This window comes from Phlebotomus papatasi, chromosome 3 (genome assembly GCF_024763615.1).
Source record: "Phlebotomus papatasi isolate M1 chromosome 3, Ppap_2.1, whole genome shotgun sequence".
Lineage (NCBI taxonomy): Eukaryota > Metazoa > Arthropoda > Insecta > Diptera > Psychodidae > Phlebotomus > Phlebotomus papatasi.
In genome coordinates, this window is record NC_077224.1 from 75,808,896 (window position 1) to 75,831,842 (window position 22,947).

General features: G+C 37.2%; 1 protein-coding gene across 1 annotated transcript in view; it reads right to left on the reverse strand.

Annotated features, from left to right (window-relative positions):
- The window catches only part of LOC129805838 (low-density lipoprotein receptor-related protein 2), a 132,713-nt gene that overhangs the window by 17,670 nt on the left and 92,096 nt on the right, over positions 1 to 22,947 (reverse strand). The window contains exons 8-11 of the mRNA XM_055854040.1: positions 15,098 to 20,963; positions 9,471 to 9,682; positions 8,976 to 9,382; positions 3,015 to 4,519 (exon numbers count right to left, since the gene is read on the reverse strand). Coding sequence (XP_055710015.1) covers positions 3,015 to 4,519; positions 8,976 to 9,382; positions 9,471 to 9,682; positions 15,098 to 20,963 — 7,990 coding nt within the window. The remainder of the gene's footprint in view (positions 1 to 3,014; positions 4,520 to 8,975; positions 9,383 to 9,470; positions 9,683 to 15,097; positions 20,964 to 22,947) is intronic.

Below are 22,947 nucleotides of genomic sequence, written 5' to 3' on the forward strand. Positions count from 1 at the left end.
AAGGCCAAACGGTAAGAAATGGCGTTATGAATCGGTTATGAACCGGTTCATAACCGATAACTAATTTTTATGCGAAATTCAATTAAATATTACTGAGAAGTACCAGTTTTATACACACTCTGAACCATCTTATACTTGAGCTGTGCGTATTTTCAACACAATTTTATTTTAATATTTCGAAGTATTTTTTTGCGCAAAATGACAAAATGACAAAATGCGTTTTAGGAGCAAGAGGAGCGCCATGAAAACTCTGCAAAGAAATTAGGCGTCCACAAAAAGCACCTGAAGGAATTTAAAGCGTTCCTTTATATTTCAACACGAAACTTTGCAAAAATATAAAGGCAAAATGCTTTTTGAGATCTTTATAAGCTCTAAGAAAACCTTTAGAGAACAATTGGACGCCCCAGAAAGTAAGGGAATTAAAAAAGGTTTTTCTTTACTTTAACGCGAAATTTTGATAGATAAGGACAAAATGCATTTTAAAAGCTCGAGGAGTGCTCTAGAAAGTCTTGTGCAGAAATTAAAAGTTTTTTTATTTATTTCAACGCAAAATTTTGGTAGATTATAAGGACAAAATGCAATTTAAAAACCAAAGGGCGCCACAGAAAATTTTTAAGTTTTTTTTATTTCAACGCGAAATTTTGCAGAATTATAACGACAAAATGCATTTTAAGAACTAGAGAGGCGCCCCAAAAAGTCTCTGAGAAAATTAAAAGTGTTAACGCAAATTTTGGTAGATTAAGGACAAAAGGCATTGCAAGAAGTGGGACACTCCAGAACTCGGAGTCTATTTTATTAAAATCTTTTTTACTTCAACATGGCAAGAATAAAGGGTCAGGGTTCAGTTGTCTAAAAAAGGAACATTGGCGCCCCTGGAGGCTCGCGCCCTGGGCGGACCGCCCCTCCCGCACCCCCTTAGATACCCTACTACTCTGACTCGACTCTCACAGTTGTGAATTCGAGTTCTTCCCGGTGCAATACATATTAATGTTCGGAAAAAGACATTTTCACACGGAATAAAACGTAATAATAATACACTGCCTTCGCCCAACAACTCCGGGAGCATGGAAGGAGCATCCACACTACGGGGAAGGCGCTCCTGGCGGTCTGCAAACGGACTTACCTTATTCTTCCAAACGGGATCAACAACAATATAACATGATTATATTGTAACAATTAACAATATATCCCGATTCGATAGATTAATAATAAACGAGTTCCAGCATTCTGCAAAGCTGGGACGCTTTGCCATCCCTTTTTTAGTAGAAGAAGGTAGAGTTGGCAGAGCCATTTCACTTGGAAAAAAATTGTCAAAATTCTTCCACTGATATCCTGTTAGTTTAACCCTTTAAGGACGACTGGGTCACCCGTGACCCATAGAGAAAATAATTTTTCCTGACTACCTGAAGTTATTTCGAAGTAGAAAGATGTAGGAATCTAGGATATTTTTTGCAAATCTCCAGCTATTTGCTATATAAAAAATATTTGAGCTCAAAAATGACGAATTTTCAAATTTTCACGTTGGTGCTTGAATTTTGATATTTTTAATATTTCTAATTTTTTTAAAGCAAAAACCTCTTGGGAATAGAAATTGTAATAACTATACATAATATTTCTCAACAAAGTAAAAATTATAGTTTATTGGTATTTTCAGGGAAGCTTTTTTTTCATGGGTCATATATGACCCAATCGTCCATAAAGGTAAAAAAATTACCGAATGGATTTTCCAACTTTTGAGGTCAGAATGTTTCATGTTTTTGTTTATGTGTGCGCAAAATAGTCAATTATTCGTATAATATTGTGTGATAATATCATTTAGCTGAGATTTCCCAGTGAAATACTGACTGAAGCAGGTAATATTTTGATAATTTATAAAATGCTTCTACGTAAATGTTGTAAATTTATAACTTTTTTTACTCTTGTAGATGACTTCAAAAATGGAAAATAAATTTCAAGATCAATGACCACGAAATCATCCACATAATGCCCAGACGACAATTTTATCCTGAACGAAAGCGACAAAATATACTTGGAACAAGACGTGGTTGAAGTGGACTTTGAAGTTTCATCGAGAACGCATCAATGCCGGAAGAACTCCCGGATTCACAGCAATGTGCAACTACGTCTGAAATTCGCAGAGACAACTAACATTGCACATACCCATTACCATGAAACATGTTTTGAAGAAAACTGAAGAAAGGCGCAGGTGCACATGGTGCTATTAGAAAAAAAAGGATTATAAGACCAATTGTATTTGTGAGCCATGCGACATTTATCTCTGTGTTACCAGTACTGGAAATTGTTTCGATTAATATCATAAAAATAAAAAATGATGCAAACATTAATACATTTTTATGATAAAAATTATTGTTTTTGTGTACCAGTCTCCAAGATTCTTTGAGACCAAAAATTGAATGAGATATTTTTTTTAAATTAATTTTTGATCATTTTAATTTTTACTCGTACTCTAAATAACTTTTTTTGTTATCACAAATATATTCAAGTTATTCCTCCTACAAAAATAACAGAGCAAACGAGTAAATTAGTCGTCTGAAAAATTTTGTGCTTTTTTACCTTTATGGACGATTGGGTCATATATGACCCATTGTTTTCCAGGACTTCTAGGGATAGGAAATTCTTTTTCTAACCATAAATCTGTTATTTAGGCTAAAATATCGAGGGAAAATTGATTTCATTGAATTTCGCTCAGCGGAAAGCTTCTCGTCCTTAAAGGATTATCTCGGTTCGTTTAACTTATTAATTGCATCAACTAAAAATATTATTTTTTTAAAGTCGTATGTAGATGAAACAATGTTACTCTTTCCTATATTGCAGATCTACCTAAGACCTTTCTAAAATATCTCCATATTTGAAAATCTATGGAGCAGTTTTCGAGAAATTGAACATTGAATTTATGTTTTTGAAAAATTACGTCAGAGGCTGAAAAAACGCATCTACTCGTAGAATGCTATGAACTCGGATTTATCTATATGTAAACATGAAAAAATACTCACGACAAATAGCCGGATCTTCATCACTTCCATCTTTGCAATCTGCATCTCCATCGCACTTCCAGCTCTCCAGGATGCACCTTCCACTCGAGCGACACTTGAAGTCTGACTCTGGACACGGAAGATCACAATTTTGTTCGTCACTTCCATCGCCACAGTCATCAGTTCCGTCACAAATTGTTGCAGATGGAGTGCAATTGGTATTGCGACATTGGAAAGTTCCAGCTCTGCAGTGCCTAGCTGGACATGAAGCCGGTTCATCACTGCCATCCTTGCAATCCTTCTCACCGTCGCACTTCCAGAACCACGGAATGCACTTCTCATCGACACCGCCGCAACGATGTTGACCAGCTGTGCAGTTTGCAATGCATGTCTTCGTGTCCCTAGCCAGGTAGAATTGATTGGGACAGGCGCATTTATAGCTCGGAGCTCCTTCCTCAATGTAACCCTCGATATTGAGGTAGGTTGATTCCGGAGGTGGCGACAGGAGACACAGATGGGAGCATCCTCCATTATTCTCTCCACAGGGATTGGGGAAAGGAATTTGTCTCAGAGGATGACTAATATGGAGATCATATGGACGATGAGTAGTATTCCTGATGGTATTTAGATCCTTTCCGGAAAATTTATTTGCTCGTCTGATAGCTTTGAGATTCCAATCGCTCCAGTAGAGCCAGTCATCGAAAAGTGTAAGAGCAAAGACATGAGGTACTTGATTTCCTGACAACACAATATGCCTATGACGTCCTTCGAGATCAGCAAAAGCAATATAATCCAGATGAGCATCTGCCCAGTAAATCCTGTCCGTGAAGTAATCAATTGTCAGGGCATTTGGCCAGGCAATATCATCCTCCCATGTAAGAATTCTGGTAAAATTACTTCCATCCATTCCCATCTTGGCTATATATGCCTGAAGGTGCCACGAAGTAAAGTACAGATAACCAATTCCTGGATGCACAACAATTGCCCTTGGATCGACAATTCCACTCTTCAGTGTCTTCCTCTTTGTCCCATCCAACTCAGATACATCGAGATTCTTCGAGTGCCTATCCAGCCAGTACAACTTTCTACCCACCCAATCCACAGACAATCCCTCAAGTCCATGAGAATCATGCCGAACAACAGGTTCCTTCTCCACCTTCTCCGTCACATCATCCTCTCCATAGTGAGACCTGTAGATCGTTTTAGCCGTGACATCACAGAAATACATGTACTGATCCCGTGAATCAAAATCAAGTGCCACGACATTCATGAGATCTTGATGAATCAAATTGTACTGATGACCATCCACAGACATATTCCTAACATAGTACTTATTTGTGAAGATCAACCAAGGCTCAGTGCGATCCTTTCGTTTGCAAGTATGCTCATCGAGTTGTCGTTCATAGTACCGATCATCGCATTTGCAATAGTAACCTCCGGGAGTATTGGAACAGTGTTGAGAACAAACTCCCGGAGTTTCGATACACTCATCAATATCCGTACAAGCCTTCCCGTCAGAAAGGAGTCTACAAAGAACACGAAATACCAATGAACTACAACTGTTTCATGGGTCAAATACAGAAAGTAATGAAACTTTCAATCGGTTGTAGTTTAGTTCCCCACAATATATAACTTAAAAGCTTTGAGATAGAAGTTTTGAATATTCAAAACAACCCCCTTTTAAGTAAATTTATTTCCTCGAGAATGATTTTAAACCAAGAGGCCCCGGGAATCAAGAGTGAAGCTACACTGGGAGAAATTCGAAAAAGTTAAAATAACATTCGGGAAATGTTAATTTTACCCTGCAGAATTGATCTAAAATCGGTGTAAATATTACCCTTTTTGGATGTATTGGGGGTTAAAGTTAGCCTTTTTAATGTTAATTTTACCCTTAAAAAGGTGTAAAATTAACATTAAAAAATGTTGATATATTTTTACACCCAAAAAGTGTTAAAGTTATGAGGAAAAAAAGTTAATCGCACCCTCTTTTTTTCTCAGTGTAAGTATTGCGATCTCTCAGAAACGATCAAACGGAAAAGGAATGACACCGCTCTGAGACGAGAATGTGATGGCAGATCATAACCCACTGGGATGTGATGATGCTCGGAAATGTGATCACGGGGGCAAAAGCCACAAACGTACCTGACACAACCGTGGAAGGTCACGCATACCCTTCGTAGCCTTTCACAATCCACTGCGAAGAAGAGTTCAGCCCCAGTAGGTTACTATGTGTATGGATATGAGTAAGGCCTTTCCCAAGAGTAGTCGAGTATTTTTTGGCGTGAACTAGGGTAAATTAAGCTAATTCAAAACCTGCTCCAAATGGAAACTTTTCGCTACTCCAAATGGAAACGTCATTTTTTCCATAATAAATACAGTACTAAATTATTATTAATATAATTTACTTTACCACGGTTTCATTATTTAGTTAATTTTGCTCTAAATAAAGTAAAAATTAATTCATTAATTCATTTTCACCATCGAATTTTTCATCGATCGATCATGTTTTCCAATGAAAAACACAATAAGATGGCTGTTGTTTATTCGTTTTGTTTATTAACATTTATGTCATATTTCTGGCTAATTTTAGTCAAATTAAGTGCTAACCTTTATTGTTAACGGTACGTGAAGTTTTCAAATGAAATAATTATCTATTTCGTGAACAAAAAGGGTTTTTTCTAAAGTGTCTGCAAATGCTTCAATAGGAAACCCCGGAAATATAATTTTTTTGGAGAGGTATTTTTATTGTTTTAGATGAGAAAGAAAAGACAAGGAATAAGAATAAATCCTGCACTCAAGAGCAACTCAATAAAGTTTTGGAAACCTTTCGTCGCGGTTTCACTTACACTGTTTGTCTCCAATTAGAAACTTTCCCTTGTCTCCATTTGGATTAATATGTTCTCAATAGAAGTATTTTGCACTCTTGTATTTTTCTTGTATTTAAGAAGTTTTCAAATTATATCTAAAGACTTTTCACTTAAACAGTAACATTCTAGAAGATTCAAGGAGCAAATTTATGTAATTCTCTTTAGAAAAAATATGAACTTAATGTGTTGAATCTTCCGTCAAAGTTAAAGCGTCTGGAAATGGTTTTGAATTAGGACATTTACCCTAAAATGAGTAATAATAAGGTGATCATGAGGAAATACAAATGCTGAATGTATTCTTTGCATAACATTGCCTAAAATAATCGAGTTTTAAACTTTCCAAGTGGGTGGCAAGAAGTGGTTATAGAACTGGCTAAAAGTGGTAAAAAGTGGCGATGAAGTGGTTGTTTTTGCAATATTAACAAAAATCAGTCTTTTAGGTACTCCCGCGGTTAATTTTAGGACTACAGTTTTGACGAATCTAGAGCCAATACATCTAAGTAACTTTGTGTCAAATTCGAGTTATCAAAAGGAGTCAAAAGTTATAATAAAGTTAATTTCACTTTTTCCTAAAAGTAGCGATAATAAGTGGTTACTCCACCCTATGTATTACAGGCAGATGATTTGCTTAAAAATAAATATGGTGTTCAATATTTATAAATTATGTGGAATAAAAAATGCAATAATCGAAGTTTGGCGCATTCGGAAGCTACCCACATTCCTCTAAGAATTTCACTTAATTTTCAGACACTTAACCTCAACTAACTATTGAAAGAATTTATTGATTTTTTTCACAAAAATTTCACGATGATTTTTAATATAGGTAGGGGGAGTGTGCCAAATTTCGACCAGCTTCTAATTTCGGCCACTTTGAGTGTAATTTCGGCCATGCAAATAAATAAAATAAAATTATCCATGTAATTTTCGAATAGTCAATGAATTCATTTTGCTTTTAAATTATTTATTCATTTTAGGATGTATTAACACAAAGACCGTAAAATTTTAGGTATAATTTTAATTTAAATTGCGTTGTAAAAACTCAGTGTGGAAACAGTCTTACAAAAAATATGTCAGATCGATTGTGTTTCTAGCAGTCTTCTGATTTGTGGTGAAGTGCAGAAGGTTTTCTTTCGGTGTTTTTCATGAAAATTGATTAGTTTTCTTTAAAGATTGTTTCTCTTTATGTTAATAGTGAATCAATCTTTAAATTTCGAGTAAAATTCCCCAGCTGGATCCTATATTTCGCGTAAAAAAGTATATCGACGGTTCCATTCCATACTATTCTATCTCAGAATGACAACATTTCAGGAGAGCCATTTGAAGTTGGCGATTTCCTATGCTGCCCGTGTAATTTTTTTTCGAAAAAATTGAATATCTCGTTACCCGAACGTCAGATGATCACCAAATTTTCACCAGTAGTAGATCTCGGTCCCAGGAACAACATATCTCTCGGAGTAATATAATTCTAAGTCGACTTAGAATAGTATGGAATGGAGCCGTCGATATACTTTGTGGGCGTCTCTCCGGTGAGGTAGTGTTGCCTATTCCGGCAACATCTTTTGCTTTCCTAAATTTCTTATTCATTTTATGTTTTTTTTTCAATTTCTGAGTTCTACAATGTCCAGAGAAAAAAAACCATCGCTTCTATAAAAAAGATGATGTGGAAAAGGCATTGGAAGAGTTCAGGAAGAGTAAATTGCTACGGGAATTTGCGCGTTTGAGATGCTGCTCTTTAGGTCTTCAGGACAATTACACGGAAGATATCAGGGCTTGTGGGTCATATAAACGTATTAAACTAAATATTAAACTCGTTCCGTTTGACGTTTTAAAATTTTCTATCCGTTCCGTCACAAAAGGTGGTCAGAAAAAAGGTGGCCGGAATTTCACACAAAGTGGCCGGAATACTACCCAAAGCAATGTCCATATTATTAATAATTTTTCAATATTTTAGGAAGTGATTTAAAGAAAACAAAGATGATAAACTAGTTTTCAAGGTTCCACACAACCTTCCAGAAAAGAAAGTAACAAAAAATATCAATATGAATTAAAAACATTGCATTTAAAACTTGAGACCTTGGCGCTTGCATGCAACTATGCCGAAATTTGGCACACCTACCCTACTCGTGTGTAAATAAATATTGTAGGGTAAGTGTGTGCCAAATTTCGGCATAGTTGCATGCAAGCGCCAAGGTCTCAAGTTTAAAATGTAATATCTTTAATAGAAATTGATTTTTTTTCATTCCTTCTACTTTAGGAATGTTGCTTAGAACCTTGTAGACAAATTATCGCCTTTATCTACTTTAAAATCGTTCTTAATACATTTTAAAATAAATAAAAATGTTCACACAGCTTTGGTGCCTTATTTCGGCCACCTTCATTCGCATAGTTCCTTGCCCATTGGAAATTCTTCAGATGTCTTTTTCACATCATCTTGTTTGTCGAAGCGACATTTTTTGTTATTCTTTTGCATTGTATAATCCCTAGAGTATGTAAAAACCAAAAATTCATGAAAATTCGAGGAACAATAAGTGTGGCCGAAATTGCAAGCTGGCCGGAATTTGGCACACTTACCCTAAAATCTTAAAATATTTTTTTTTAAAACTTTAAATATTCATCAAATTACATCGAGAAATTATGGAAATGTTAATTTATGTAACAAAATTTTGTCCAATTGATAGAAATTATAATACTACAGCTTTCATTAGTTATCGACCGATACGAATTTCAAATAATCATTCGTTCTTAAAATGAACTATGGATTTTCCTCTGATCATTTTTAAAAGTCCATTAATTTGCAAATGAATGGTTAACCAGATTCATAAGAAAATTAAAATAATTAGAACCGCCTTCAGTCTTAAATAGGGAGAGCCTTTCAGGCTTCGCACATACTCTGATTTCAAACACTTTATATTTTTCCCATATTCTTTTAATGAATCTCATCTCATTTTTTTTCTCAGGAAATGCGAGACTCATTTTATTGAAGGAATATGAGAAAAATATGAATTGATCGAAGCCAGAGTGTGTGCGAGCCTGAAAGCCTTCTCGAACTTCAATGTTCAACACCCACTCAATTACAATATTCATAATGCATAATTAATAGAAATATGTTACTCACTTGTAGCCTTGATTGCAGTCACAGTAATAGCCCGTGAGAGTATCAACACACTTGTGACCACATTGGTGAATTTCAACTTTAGCACACTCATCAACATTGCAATGGAGCGGTTCGTCAGAGTCATCTGAACAATCAGACACTTTGTTACACACTAAATGGTAATCAATACACTGTCCATTGGTGCATGTGAATTGACCGGCAGGGCATGTGACATTCTCCTTCACACAGCCCACCTCATCGGATTTGTCACCACAATCGTCCTCACCATCGCACCGATATTGATTTCTTACACATTTGAAGTTCTGGCATGTGAATTCATTCGTGGAGCACGTCTTATATTGCGAATTGCAGAATTTACCCTCATCTGTACCATCTCCGCAGTCATTATCGTGGTCACAGAGCCATCCCTGGAAAGTAAATTACAAATACCCCTCACCTTTAATACTTTCCTGGGCAGGGAGAAACACTCTCAATCCACTTCATTCAATCACTCACCCGATTGATGCACCGACCATTCTCACAAGTAAATTGATCTTCACCGCAGGGCTGAGGTTTTGGACAATTGTGAAGGGTAGTATTTTCATCTGCTCCATCAACACAATCAGGATCACCATCGCAAATCCACTTCTTGGGAATACACTGTGATCTACCCCAGGATTTATTCTCTTCACAAGTGAATTCAGTCTCTTCATCGCATTTTCGATCATCTAACAAATATCGAAGCATAAATTAGCATATTTTGCTATCAGCCAGGTAAGTGAAGTGTAACAGGTTCTCTATTGATTTATTTATTTAGGTCAAATGGTTTGGTTAGATTTAGTGAACAAGCACCTCTATGATAATGATTTGCTTTGTACCTGTTCAAATTCCACAATCAAATTTTGTTGGAAAATTTGTAAAGCGCATTATATAGTCAACAAGTGGCAACTCCTCTTGTTACGCAGGAATTTTCACGTTACCTTTACATTTCCTTTGCCATTTTGGCAAAATTTACCATCATCAACAAATTCAAGAGTGAAATGTAAATTACAAATTCCACTTCAAATAATGCCAAGTAATGAAAATTCCTAATTTTTTGACTACAAGTTTCAAATTCTACAAATTTTTATGATAAAAAAGAATGTTCAAAAGTTTTTGCTCAACTATACACAGAAAAAAATATGTTGTAAAAATGTTCGTAAATGTTTGTGAATTCCTATGGGGGAGTTACGAAATGCTCGTGAATCGTATAACCCACAAACATGTTCGTAAAAGTTTGTACTTTTTTCACAAACATTGTTCGTAAAATGATCATTTGACGAACATTTTTTGTACTTTTACAAACATTTGTTCATAAACACACAAAAAATGTTCGTAAAATTTTGTCATTTGTTCGTAAATTTTTGTTTGTCTGCCAAAAATTTACGAACAAATACGCACAAATGACAAAATTTTACGAACATTTTTTTTGTGTGTTTACGAACATTTACGAACAAATGTTTGTAAAAGTACAAAAAATGTTCGTCAAATGATCATTTTACGAACAATATTTGTGAAAAAAATACAACATTTCATGAACTTGCTTATGGGTTATACGATTCACGAGCATTTCGTAAGTCCTCCATAGGATTTCACAAACATTTACGAACGATTTTACAAAATATTTTTTTCTGTGTAAAGTTAATTTTGTGATTTAAAATTCAATAAATAAGTGCAGTATGTAAAATTAAAAGAACTTTTATAAACTTTCTAAAGTATTTAAGTGCCAAATAAAAACGCTCGGACTTTACCGAAATATTTCCATTAAATTAAAAAAAATGATCGAAATAAATAAGCAATTTTATTCGTTCCATAAAATACGGAGAGAAGTTTCATTTTGGATCTTCGTTTTTACTGCTCGAACTCAAGAGCAGTTGTATAATCGCCTCTTTTACAAACTTGTGACCGTTCTGGACTTTAAACGGTAAAAGATATCAACTTTTTGTTTTTGATGACCCCCAATAAAAACTCACTAGTATCACTATAAGCCCGGATAAGCTTATGGTAGCTGAGATTCTTTACAGGTGACCTCGAAATGCGTGCAACTCGGGGAGCTTGCAACTCACAATGCTTGAAAATTCGATTGTGAGTTAAATTTTGGGGGTAAAGAATCGTGTCGAGTAAACTGTTTTTGTCGGTCGAAATGGATGAAATTGGCTCGACGCGATTCTTTACCCCCAAAATTCAACTCACAATCGAATTTTCACGCATTCCGAGTAGCAAGCTCCCCAAATTCCACGCATTCCGTGTTCACCTGTAAAGAATCTCAGCTACCATAAGCTTATCTAGACTTATCACTGGTCATTTTCTAATTTAAATAGTCTGAGTGGTGAAGAGCAACCTAAGAAAAAAAAGTTTAGTGAAATCGGTTAATAAACATTAGAGATAGAGTCCGGTCAATTTCAATATAGTAAGGGTCAGGGTACAGTGGGGTGGGGTAGGGTCGGATGTTACCCATCTTTAGAAAGATCATCACAAGAAATCACTTGACGAACACTTTTTGTTCCTCTACAAAAATTTGTTTTTTTGACAAACATTTTTGTTTTTTTGACAAAACTTTACGAACAAATAATAAAATTTTACTAACTTTTTTATGTGTTTACGAACATTTACGAACAAATGTTTGTGAAAGAACAAAAAATGCTCACTAAATGATCATTAACGAGCTTTGATTGGGTCATACAATTTACGAGCATTTTATAAGTCCTCAGTAGAAATTCACAAACATTTACAAACAATTTTACAAAATATTATTTTCTGTGTAATGCCCAGCGCACAATAAGTTTTGTTTATAAACATGTTTTCAAAATTTCCGATGATAATGAGCGAGATGACTAGATCTAGATCTCACTCACTCTCATTGAAATTTCGAAAACATGTTTACTAAACAAAAGTTATTGTGCGTTTGGCATAAGAATTATAGGAATAAAATGGTTGTTTTATTGCTAAAAAAAATCATTCTAAAGTTTCCATAACTCTACGAATTTGTTGTAGAGGAACCTGGGGTGTTTCACGCACCTGAAGTGTTCTTGGAGAATAATTTGCCAAAAGTTTATAAACTATAATTAAGCTAAGTCCATATAGTTTCCTTGGGATTGATCACTTAAAAACAGGTCATTACACATTTAGGGGAAACTGGGGTAGAGTAAACTCTCTCAAATTCGGGCATTTGGGATTGAAATGTCACCCGAATTAGAGAGAAATTCGGACGACAAACTTTTTGAAATTCAACGATTTTTTATTCATCTGCACACACATATTAAGTTTACACAGTTATATCGCAAATTGCATTAAAATTCCTTAATACAGTAGACTCTCTCAATTCGGGCATATGGGACCGAAATGTCAGCCGAATTAGACAGAAATTCGGGTGACAAACTTTTTGAAATGCAACGATTTTTTATTCATGTCCGTATAGATATTGAGTTTACACACTGATATATATCGTAAATTGCATGAAAATCCCTCAATAATGCAAAATCACATCAAAACTATGACAAACCATGCCAAATTTGAGCATATTTGATTCATTTGATAATCATAATCAAACGTGAAAAATGACAACAAACTTTTCTCAAATGTAACTGCTGCCCGAATTAAAAAGTACCCCGATCTTAAAACAGCCGAATTAGCGAGAGTCTACTTTACCACCAAACACTGCTATTTTTTAATCGTATATTCGACTTTAAGAAGAAAAAACTTATAGAAATTCATAGGCATTACAGAGATGCTTACCCACTTAAAAAATAGTCGAGATAGGCCAAGTAGTTTAGAAATAAAAATTAGTGTTTGGTACTATCCCGTGTTTGGTGGTGCCCCAGTTTCCCTTATTCATTTTACTGGTCGAACTCCACGGAGACAACAGTATATAATATTATTATCCCTCGGTTTTTTCACCCCCCCCCCCCTCCCAAAATTTACACCTTTCATCTCACGGAGACCATTTTTTTTCAACAAATCTTCGCGTTTTAGACTCGTCCGGCTGTCGTCAGCTCTAGACGAAAATGGTAAGAGATAGCGACTTGAGATAGTCGGGGAACCTCACATAAGTCAACCCCGGGACCATTAATATGCCCCTCATTTTCCCCCGACCCTTGCCTATCCCTTCTAAAACCATGTCTTTTATTGCTCGAAAACGCGTCGCGCGATTTTTTTTATATTTTGACATGTTTTAGACGTTATCTAGCTGGAAATTTCGTTCTTATACGAAAATACGGCTGAATCATTCCTAATACCGGTTTTTTTCAATATCAAAGGTTAAAAAGAGGGTCATGCTTTGGCTGGTTGGAAAGGTCTTGGAATTTCTAACAAGACTAAACCGGTTCCAATTGGTTATGAACCGGTATCTAACCTTATAACAGAAAAGTACTTCTTATCAGAAAATCAATTGTACTACTCCTAAGATATTTTGGACAATGTTTTGATGTTTTTATAAATCGATTCAAATCGGTTATGAACCAGTCATGAACCGGTTATAAACCGATAAGTAATTTTTCTCAGAAAATCAATTATATTACTCTTAAAATTATTTTGTAGGATCATTTGAATGATTTATGAATCGGTTCAAATCGGTTTAGAACCGGTAAACGGGAAATGATGCAGTATAGTATAGTATAGTGAAGTATAGCATAAGCGTCATGAACGAATACTAGTCTGAGACGTTTTGCCACCCCTATTTTACACGAAAATTTTATATTTTCAAAAGTCATGCGCGTTTGAAAATACCCCACTCTCCCCTATTCTTCAGTTTAACACTTTAAAACCCAAAGTGGCATTTTACTCCAATTTTAAGTGTAAAGCTTCATATTGTAGGAATTCTATTGAATATTATGATAAAGTAATAACACGAATATAAAGAGAATTTAATTAGCTTTCGTTTAGTGGAAAAAATAGCTGATAGCTTTTCTATTAACTTGAAAAATAGGGGAAAAACAGAAAATGGGCGTAGAATACCAAATTGGCGTAAAATGCCACCTTTTTTATGGAGTTGGCATCAGAAATGGACATTTGAATATGTAGCTTATGGAACATAACCATGACAGGACTCTAGTTGTCTAAGTGCTCGATTTTCGTTTGAACCTAATTTTTGAGGTCAAAAATCAATCTTAGAGAAAAGTTGTACATGGATGAAAATGTAGCTAATAAAATTCTTTATCAAACCTACTAAACAGATTTTTGGGTACAGTTATAGTTTTCGATATATTTTTGATTAAAGTTGCAAAAAAGTTCGATTTTTCCATGTTTTCTGACATTTATGAGACTACAGCGCCCCTGGTGTCAGTTGTACGAACTCCATCTGTACAAAGGATTATCGGGCATATAAAGGAGAACAAATGTTCCCATATTAAGAAATAAATCGGTTCAGCAGAATCGGAGATATAGGCACCCAAGTATCAAAAAACGGCAAAAACGGTTTTGCCTAGATTCCAGGTGCAAAAACCAAATGAAATCAAAATGATAAGTATTTTCGTAAATCATTTGACCCTAGTAATAGAAAAAATAGCATGAGAACCCAGAGACAAAATCGTCGTTGCACAGTGTAATGATTAAAAATTAAATAATATAAGACCTAGAATTGCTGTAAAGTGGTACTGTAGAGAAAACTAAGGAAAAAATTCACTTCACGCCTTGTTTTTCTTTTTTGAATTTCTATTGAAATTTCACATAAAATATTCCTAAGAAAAAGCGCAAACTATTATGAGAATTTGAAAATTTTACAGGAAAATATATTGATATGAGTCCTAAAATTCTTGCCAATTGCTGGAAAAAAGACAAAAAAAGGAAATTCAATGGAAATTGGCTTTTTGCTACGAAAATCTGTAAAAATTCACTTTGGCATTTTTTGTCAATTTTCAAAAAAAATATATATATAAAAATTACTAGAAAATGTTAAAAGATTTATTGTAAAATAAATTTATGGGTCCTAGAACTGCTACGGAATGAAAAACTATTGAGAAATTGCATTTTTGTTGAGAATATCTGCACTGGCATTTTATGCTAGTTTGGTATTTTACGTGATTTTTTGGCTCGGGTTTTAAAGTGTTAAAAATTTTGTCATGCAAAAATATTTTTCATTTGAAATTAAAAAAAAAAAAGACACTTACTGCACTGATGCCTGTTGTCTTCATCGCTGTTGTCCAGGCAATCATTGTCCCCATCGCAGATGTAAATCCTGGGAATGCAATTGCCATTGTCGCATGTGAAGAGATCCCCGAAGCATGTTCTTCCCTCTGACTTGCAGTACTCCGGTGGTTCGTCAGCTCCATCTCCACAATCATCATCTCCATCGCAGTACCATGTGGCTGGAATACATCTGTGATTAGGGCACCTGAAGCTGTTCTGTGGGCAAGTTCTCTGAGCACAGTGTAGGGCGTCTTCATCGCTATTGTCACCACAGTCATTGTCACCATCGCATAGCCAGTATGGCTCAACGCAGATATTTGTCTTTTCACATTTTAGATGATTTGGCGGACAAGTTGTATTCTTGGGGCATCGTTCATGAGTCTCATCTGACGTTGCATTGTCCTTGCAGTCATTGATGCCATTGCAAACCTGCGATTGTGGAATGCAACGACCATTGAGACAAGTGAATTCTCCATCGACACACGGTGGATATGTGCAACCCTCTTCATCACTGTTATCTTTGCAGTCATTCTCATGATCACATTTCCATGTCTTGAAGATGCACCTGCCATTATTGCAGCGGAATTCATTGGGTGAGCACGAATGGAAGGCACAGTAATTGGTATCTTCATCGCTATTATCTCCGCAATCATCATCACCATCGCATGCCCACATCCTCGAAATGCACTTCCCATTGCGACAATAGAATTTACTAGAGTCGCAAGTATGATTCTTCGGAGCACACATCCTACCCTCATTCACCAACTTCGAGTTGTCATCGCATTTGCACTCAGCCGTGCCATTTGGTCCCGGATGACAACTCTGGGCACAACCACCATTATTCTGGAGACATGGATTTGCCTGACATTGTTGCCTGCTTTCACTGTAGATGTGAATATCTCGTGGAGAATCCTCCAAACGTTTTACCATCTCGTACATATTAGCTCCAGTATGCTTTTCAGCTCGATAGACTCCACGCAACTGAAGATCTGTCCAGTAGATGTAGTTCCGATGGATTGTTATTGCAAAGGGATAGATTGTAGCTGCTACGAGAACTTCTCGTTCCTTGCCATCTAGCTGTGATCGTTCGATCTTCTCTCGTACGGCATCTGTCCAGTAGAGCATGCGATCTTCATAGTCAATAGCTAAACCACTCGGCTGCGAGAGATCCTTATCGATAATTGCTCTCTTGAGTGAACCAGCCATTGTTGTTCTGAAGATCTTCCCGGATGTTCCAAATCTACCCCAATCTGTATAGTACAGAGTTCCATTACAAGGATCAAGGACAATAGCTCGAGGTCTCTCGACCCTTGAAATCATCACCAAAGACGATCCATCGAGATTCATAGCGTATATCGAATTATTTAAACTATCTGTCCAGTAGATCTTCTTCTGAGTCCAATCATAGGCAATACCTTCAGGATTGATACCCTTCATAAGGATAGTTTTGACATCTGTTGCTGTCGGATTGTCCGCAACAGTCCAAGCAATCTTCGACCAAGGACGAATTTGTGTGAAGAAAAGCTTATTGTCAGCATAGTCAAAGTCAAGTCCGACGACATTCGTCAAGTTACCCAAGGTTTTGAATGGTACACCTGTTGATCTGGGATCAAGATTGATGCCTCGGATTTCAGTTCTCGTGGAAAATACCACGAATTCCTTGACAAGATCACACTTTCTACCATCAGCACTGAGTTTTCCCGTTGCACATTCACATCGGAAATTGAGACGTCCACCAGGGTTACTACCAAAATTCTCCGGAGGGAAGCTAAAGCAGAGTTGATCGCAACCACCATTGCCCAATCTCAAGCATGGATTGCTTTCATCGGGTGGTTGATTTGAAACATCATAGATGACAATATCACGGAGTTTTTGCAGATTTGTTCTGACTTTCTCGGGGAGTGAAGTGTTTCCTGGGAGTTTTGACGCCCTGAACACTGTCATTAGATTCCGATCGACCCAGTAGACATCGCTCAAGTGAACGGCAATGCCCATGGGATTGGGTAGATTGCGCCTGATCACTTGACGATTTCCTCCGCTATACGACACTTTCTGGATCATATCGAGTTTAGAATCTACCCAGTAGACATCATGCGTTAGCATATCAACAGTTAGATCTCGTGGATTTGATATTCCTGACGTTACAACGGGAGTCCAGTTGCTTCCATCGAGGTAGGATTTACCAATTCGTGGATATTGACCGTAGTCGATCCAGTAGAGCAATCTCTTGATGGGATTCACAGCCAACTCTCTCGGTGCGTCTGTTGTAGTTTTTACCAGAACTCTTCGATTAGTTCCATCGAGCCAACAGACTTCGACGTAGTTTTCATGCGGGAAGACATTGGTAAAGTACAGATTTCCTGCAACCCAATCAATTGTCAATCCGCGAATACCATTGCTTCCAATGCCATCTTTGATGACATGCTGCAATTCCGTGCCATTTGGACGTACCCTGAAGATACCATTCCAATGACCACGATTGTATTCTGCCCAGTAAATCCAGGAATCTCTATAGACAACATCAACATGGAGGATATGATGACCAGTACCTGCGATCGGAACCATGGCTTCTGTGCTATCTTTCAGACTGAATCCGCGTGTGATGTCAAGTTGTCCAACTACCGCGAACTGCTTATACGGTGTGCATCCCACTTCATTATCCTTCCTGTACCCAACGCCACAGGCACAAACCCTAGAGCCATTATCAAAGGGGACGCAAATATGTTCGCATCCACCATTATTTGATTGACAAGGATGCAAGAGCATTGAACGCTTCTTGAAGATTGTCATACTCCTGAGATCTGGTTCATTTTCCAGTATCACTTTGGCATTGTCCCCATTGGGTAAATCCACTCGAACAATTTTCTCATACACCGGATCCAAGTAGTATAGCCTTGAATCGAGGACTGCTAAGGATTTTGGTCGGGCAATGTCATCTTTCTCCGAAAGAACTGTCTGCATGTTCGTCCCATCAACTCGCATAGCCATAATCGTCGGTGGATGCTGTGTACTGAAGTAAACAATCTTCCTATCAATGTCTACTGTGATGGATTCCGGATTATCTACATCTTCATGCAGTACAATTGCATTGGAACCATCCATGTTAACTCTGCCAATTTTGGCTGGAACTCCATAGCCTCCTTCGTCCGTCCAGAAAAGTTTGCCATCTGTTGGATCTAGGGCGATACTCTTGGGTTTTGACACTGACGTCTTATTCCCATCATTGGCTAAAATAACACTTCTATGTCGGATTTTTCCATCAACTCTCACAACTTCGAAGTTACTGGCCATTCGGTTGCCAATATAGAGATTTCTGCCTAGCCAATCAAAGGCTATGACGTAAGGGGCACCAATAATTCCTGAATCCATCCCTAGGAATTCAGTTTTGTTGCCTCCACCGTAGGGAGTCGTGAAGATTGTACAGTTTTCATCGTCATCTTCACGACCCTGTACCCAGAATAGCATTTCGCCTTTTCTATCAAAGTCAATTCCCGTTCCACTTTCAATGCCCACTACTGGGACGAGAGATCCTGCCCTGACGTCACCGCCATTGAGCGGAACGTCGACAATCTGGGTTCCCTTGAGCACCATTAGGTAGGGATTCTCCTCTTCAATGCACCTTCCATCGGATTGAAGACGATACCCTGGTTTGCATTTGCACGAGTATCCTGCAGATGCAGAAGGACTCAGTAGACACATGTGTTGACAGGTAGCCCTCAAACAGGGATTATCCGTGATTGGCTGAAGAGATGGATGATGGACGTGGATGGAAAGAGGTTGAGAAATCAAGTGACTGACAACAGTTTGATTGTTCCCCTTGAATTTATGCGCTGACAGTACTCGATTGAGTTGACGATCTGTCCAGTACAGTGTATCCTCGAAGAGTGACAGTGAATGTGGATGCAAGAGATAGTGACTTCCGGCTAAAACTTGTTGCCTTCCGCTTCCGTTGTAGTAGCAAAAATCAATAAAATCCAACTTGGAATCGGCAAAGTAAACCCTCTGAGTTGCAATATCCAGTGTCAGACCATTTGGCCAGTAGATTTTTGTATTGATAATTGTTTCTCGCATCGTACCATCCATTCCCATTCGTTCAATTCTCGGATTTTCACCCCAATCTGTCCAAAAGAGCCATTTAGTACCAGGACTGGGATCAAGACACATCCCCCGGGGTTGAGTGATATTCTCCCTGGCCAGGACAAGTCGATTTGAACCATTTTCCGACGACACTTCAATCGTATTGAGTTTACTGTCCAACCAATACAGATTCTTCCCAATCCAATCATACGCCAATCCTTCAACTAAATCCAAGCCCGTTGATATGATTTCTTTGGGTTCCATTCCCCGATCTAACCGAGAGATCTTCTTGAGTTTCATGTCACTCCAGAAGATGGTACCAGTATGCATATTTGAAGCTGTTGCTACTACATTTTCCACAATGATGGGCACCCTTTCCAAACCTTGCTCTTTGAGATCTGCCACGAGGATTGAATGTCGATTGGAAATGATCAGGAAAGCTGCTGTATGATTGACTGCTTTGCAAGTGTGTTTATTCGGCTCTAGGACATACCCATCTGTACAGGAACAGAAGTAACTTCCTTTGGTATTGGTACATTTCTGCGAACACAATCCAGCTGGATTGCATTCATCGAGATCCTGACACGTATAATTGTCCGGAGCAAGTTCTTCACCCGGTGGACAAATACACATGGCCCCAAGGGGTGTCTTCTGGCATCCATTGGAACACAGTCCACCTTGATGTTGACACTCAGCCAAATCACATCCTTCACCCTCATCAGCTCCATTTGGACAATCCAAAATACCATCGCAAACTGACGAAATATTTACACAACGCCCAGTCACTTCGGGACACAACCACTGACCAGTTGGGCATCGGAATGGTGGTGCAACACATGCATGTTCAGCACTTTCATCACTACCATCCTCACAGTCATCCTTCCCATCGCAAATGTAAGCTTTGAAGACACATCGAGAATTGTTGCATTTGTAGAAGTTATTGGGACATGAAATAGCACCACAATCCTCTTCATCCGAATGATCATCGCAATCCTTCGATCCATCGCAGTGCCATGCAGCTGGAATGCAAATTCCACTGGATCGACACTGAAAATGCTTCTCCATATTGCACTGATTTGGTCCGACAGACGGACATCCCAGCTCATCGCTGCCATCATTGCAATCCGGTATGGCATCACACTTGTACGATTCCTCAACACACTGCCGTAAATCTGCACATTTGAATTGATTGGCAAGGCACGTAATTGGCGGACAATCCTTCTCATCTTGCTTATCGAAGCAATCATCATCTCCATCGCATACCCAAGATTGTGGGATACAGTGCCCCGTCCGCGGACAGGTGAACTGAAAGTAGGCACAGGTTTTTTCAGCACAGAAATCTCCCTCATCACTTCCATCGCCACAATCATTCTCAGAATCACACTTCCAAATACTCGGAATACATCGACCATTCTCGCATGCAAACTGCGATGCAGCACACGTAACATTGCCACAGTCAGCCTCATCGCTGTGATCGCCACAGTCATTCTCCTGATCACAGCGGAAATTGAGCGGAATACACCTTCCGGACTTGCACTGGAACTCATTAGTGCCACATGTTGGCTTTGTACAGTTCTGCTCTTCATCGCTGTTGTCTAGGCAATCATCATCACCGTCACACAGCCAGGATTTAGGAATGCACCGTTGATTGTTGCAGGTGAAATCCCAAGAATTGGGACATGCTTGAACTGGTGGTTCGGCATTGGGATCAGCAACACAAGTTCGTTCATCGTCATTGATCCTTTCCCCATAGGGACAAGCGCATTTGACCTGGAACGAAATTTTATGCCTTAATTTTCCCTTCCAGTTTCATTAAAGTTTGAAATTTTACCCGGGGAGTAACCGAGAAACCGAAGAGTCGAAAAAACTAAATTTTACTAAAAACTAAATTTTAAACTTTTTTTTTAATTCGTGAGTAGCAAATTATAAAAAATATAGTTTTTAAACTAAATAACAAAATTACAAGTAAAATAGGATACTTTTTATTAAATGGAACGAATTTCTCATGATCCGTATTTAGTCGGTTTAATTGAGCGTAGAACTTTGGTAAGGGTTTAGAAAAGTCATAATATGGTTGCATCCCAAGTGTTTTAAAAGTGTTTTTATTAGAATTTTATTGTAAAATTCCGTCGTTTTGTCATTCATAAAATTAATGAAAAATAATAATAATAATAATAAAAAATTAAAATTAATCCCGAAAAATACTAAAATGAACCCCTTAGGTTACTAAAATTGAACCCTTCGATATTCTAAAATCAATCCTGAATGTTACTGAAATTAATCCTGAAAGTTACTAAGATTAACCCGCCAGGTTACTAAAATTGATCCCCTCGATGCTCTAAAATCAATCCTGAAAGTTACTAAAATTTCCCCCCACTAAAATGTACCCCTGGGATATTCTAAAAGCAATCCTGATAGTTACTAATATTAACTCCCCACGTTACTAAAATTGATCCCTTAGATATTCTAGAAATAACCCTATTTTAAACTATTATATTATTAATCCGTAATATTCTAAAATGAAATAAAGATTTTAGAATTTTTTATCCACCAGGTATTTAAATTAATCCTACAGCCTCTTAGGCAATTTTTAGTAATTTAACTTAAAATTAAAAAATTTAATTACTCGGAACAAAATTTACCCTAATTTTAGTACGATTTAGGGCAGAATCACATTGACAGTAATATGCTTATCGTATTTCGTTAATTTACGCATTTTCATTGCAATTCTTACGCAAATTCTCGATTACCGTATTACTTTATCTCATACTCGGTGGCACTAAAAGTGAAAATAATATAAGAGAATTGAAGAAATAAAACGAAAATGCGATAAACGGTGAGCAAAGAAAACTGTCAGAGAAATTAATCGTACAGTTTTTTTTTACTCCAGTTTATGGAATATTCGTTTTATTTCTTCAATTTTCTTATATTATCTTCACCTAGTGCCACCGAGTATGAAATAAGGCAATACGGTAATGGAAAATTTGCGTAAGAATTGCAATGAAAATGCGTAAATTAACGAAATACGGTTAGGCTACGGCGAGCATTTTATTGTCAATGTGATTCTGCCCTTAAGTAAGCATTTCTTAATTTTAGTCTAAGATTTCTCCGAGTTTATGTATTCAGCAATTCCGTTTGTAAGAGTAAACTAATAACTGGGGTCAAATGACCAGTCAATATTGAAAGCGGAGTTAGGATGCTGTCGATGTTGTTAAAGTGGATCCAAGTGGAAATCTTGTATGCCAAAATCCCAAATAAACAAAATTCTGAATAGCTTGAAATTCCGAAAACTGAAAATTCCAAATGAACAAGAATGCAGATGAACCAAAATCTTAAATGGATCGATATCCTGAATAGATCGAAATCGCAAAAAAAAAACTTAAATCCCGAATGAGTCAAAGTTCCAAAATCGCAAAATCCTGAAGAGTCAAAATACCGAAAGGGTTCAAATCTCGAAATGCTAAAATTCCGAAAGGGTCAAAATTCTAAAAAGCTGAAATCTCAAAAGAGGAAAAGTGTCAAAAAGCTAAAGTCCAGAATAGGTTACAATCTCAGAAACTCGAAATACCAAAAAGCGAAAATTTCAAGTGAATAGAAATCCCGAAAAGCCGAAATCTGTAATGGGTGACAATCCCATAGAGCCAAAATCCTGAAAAGGTCGAAATCCTAAAAAACCGAAACCTCAAATGGGTTGAAATTCCAGCTAAAACCCCGTATCGATCAAAGTCCCAATAAGGACAAATCCTGAAGAGAC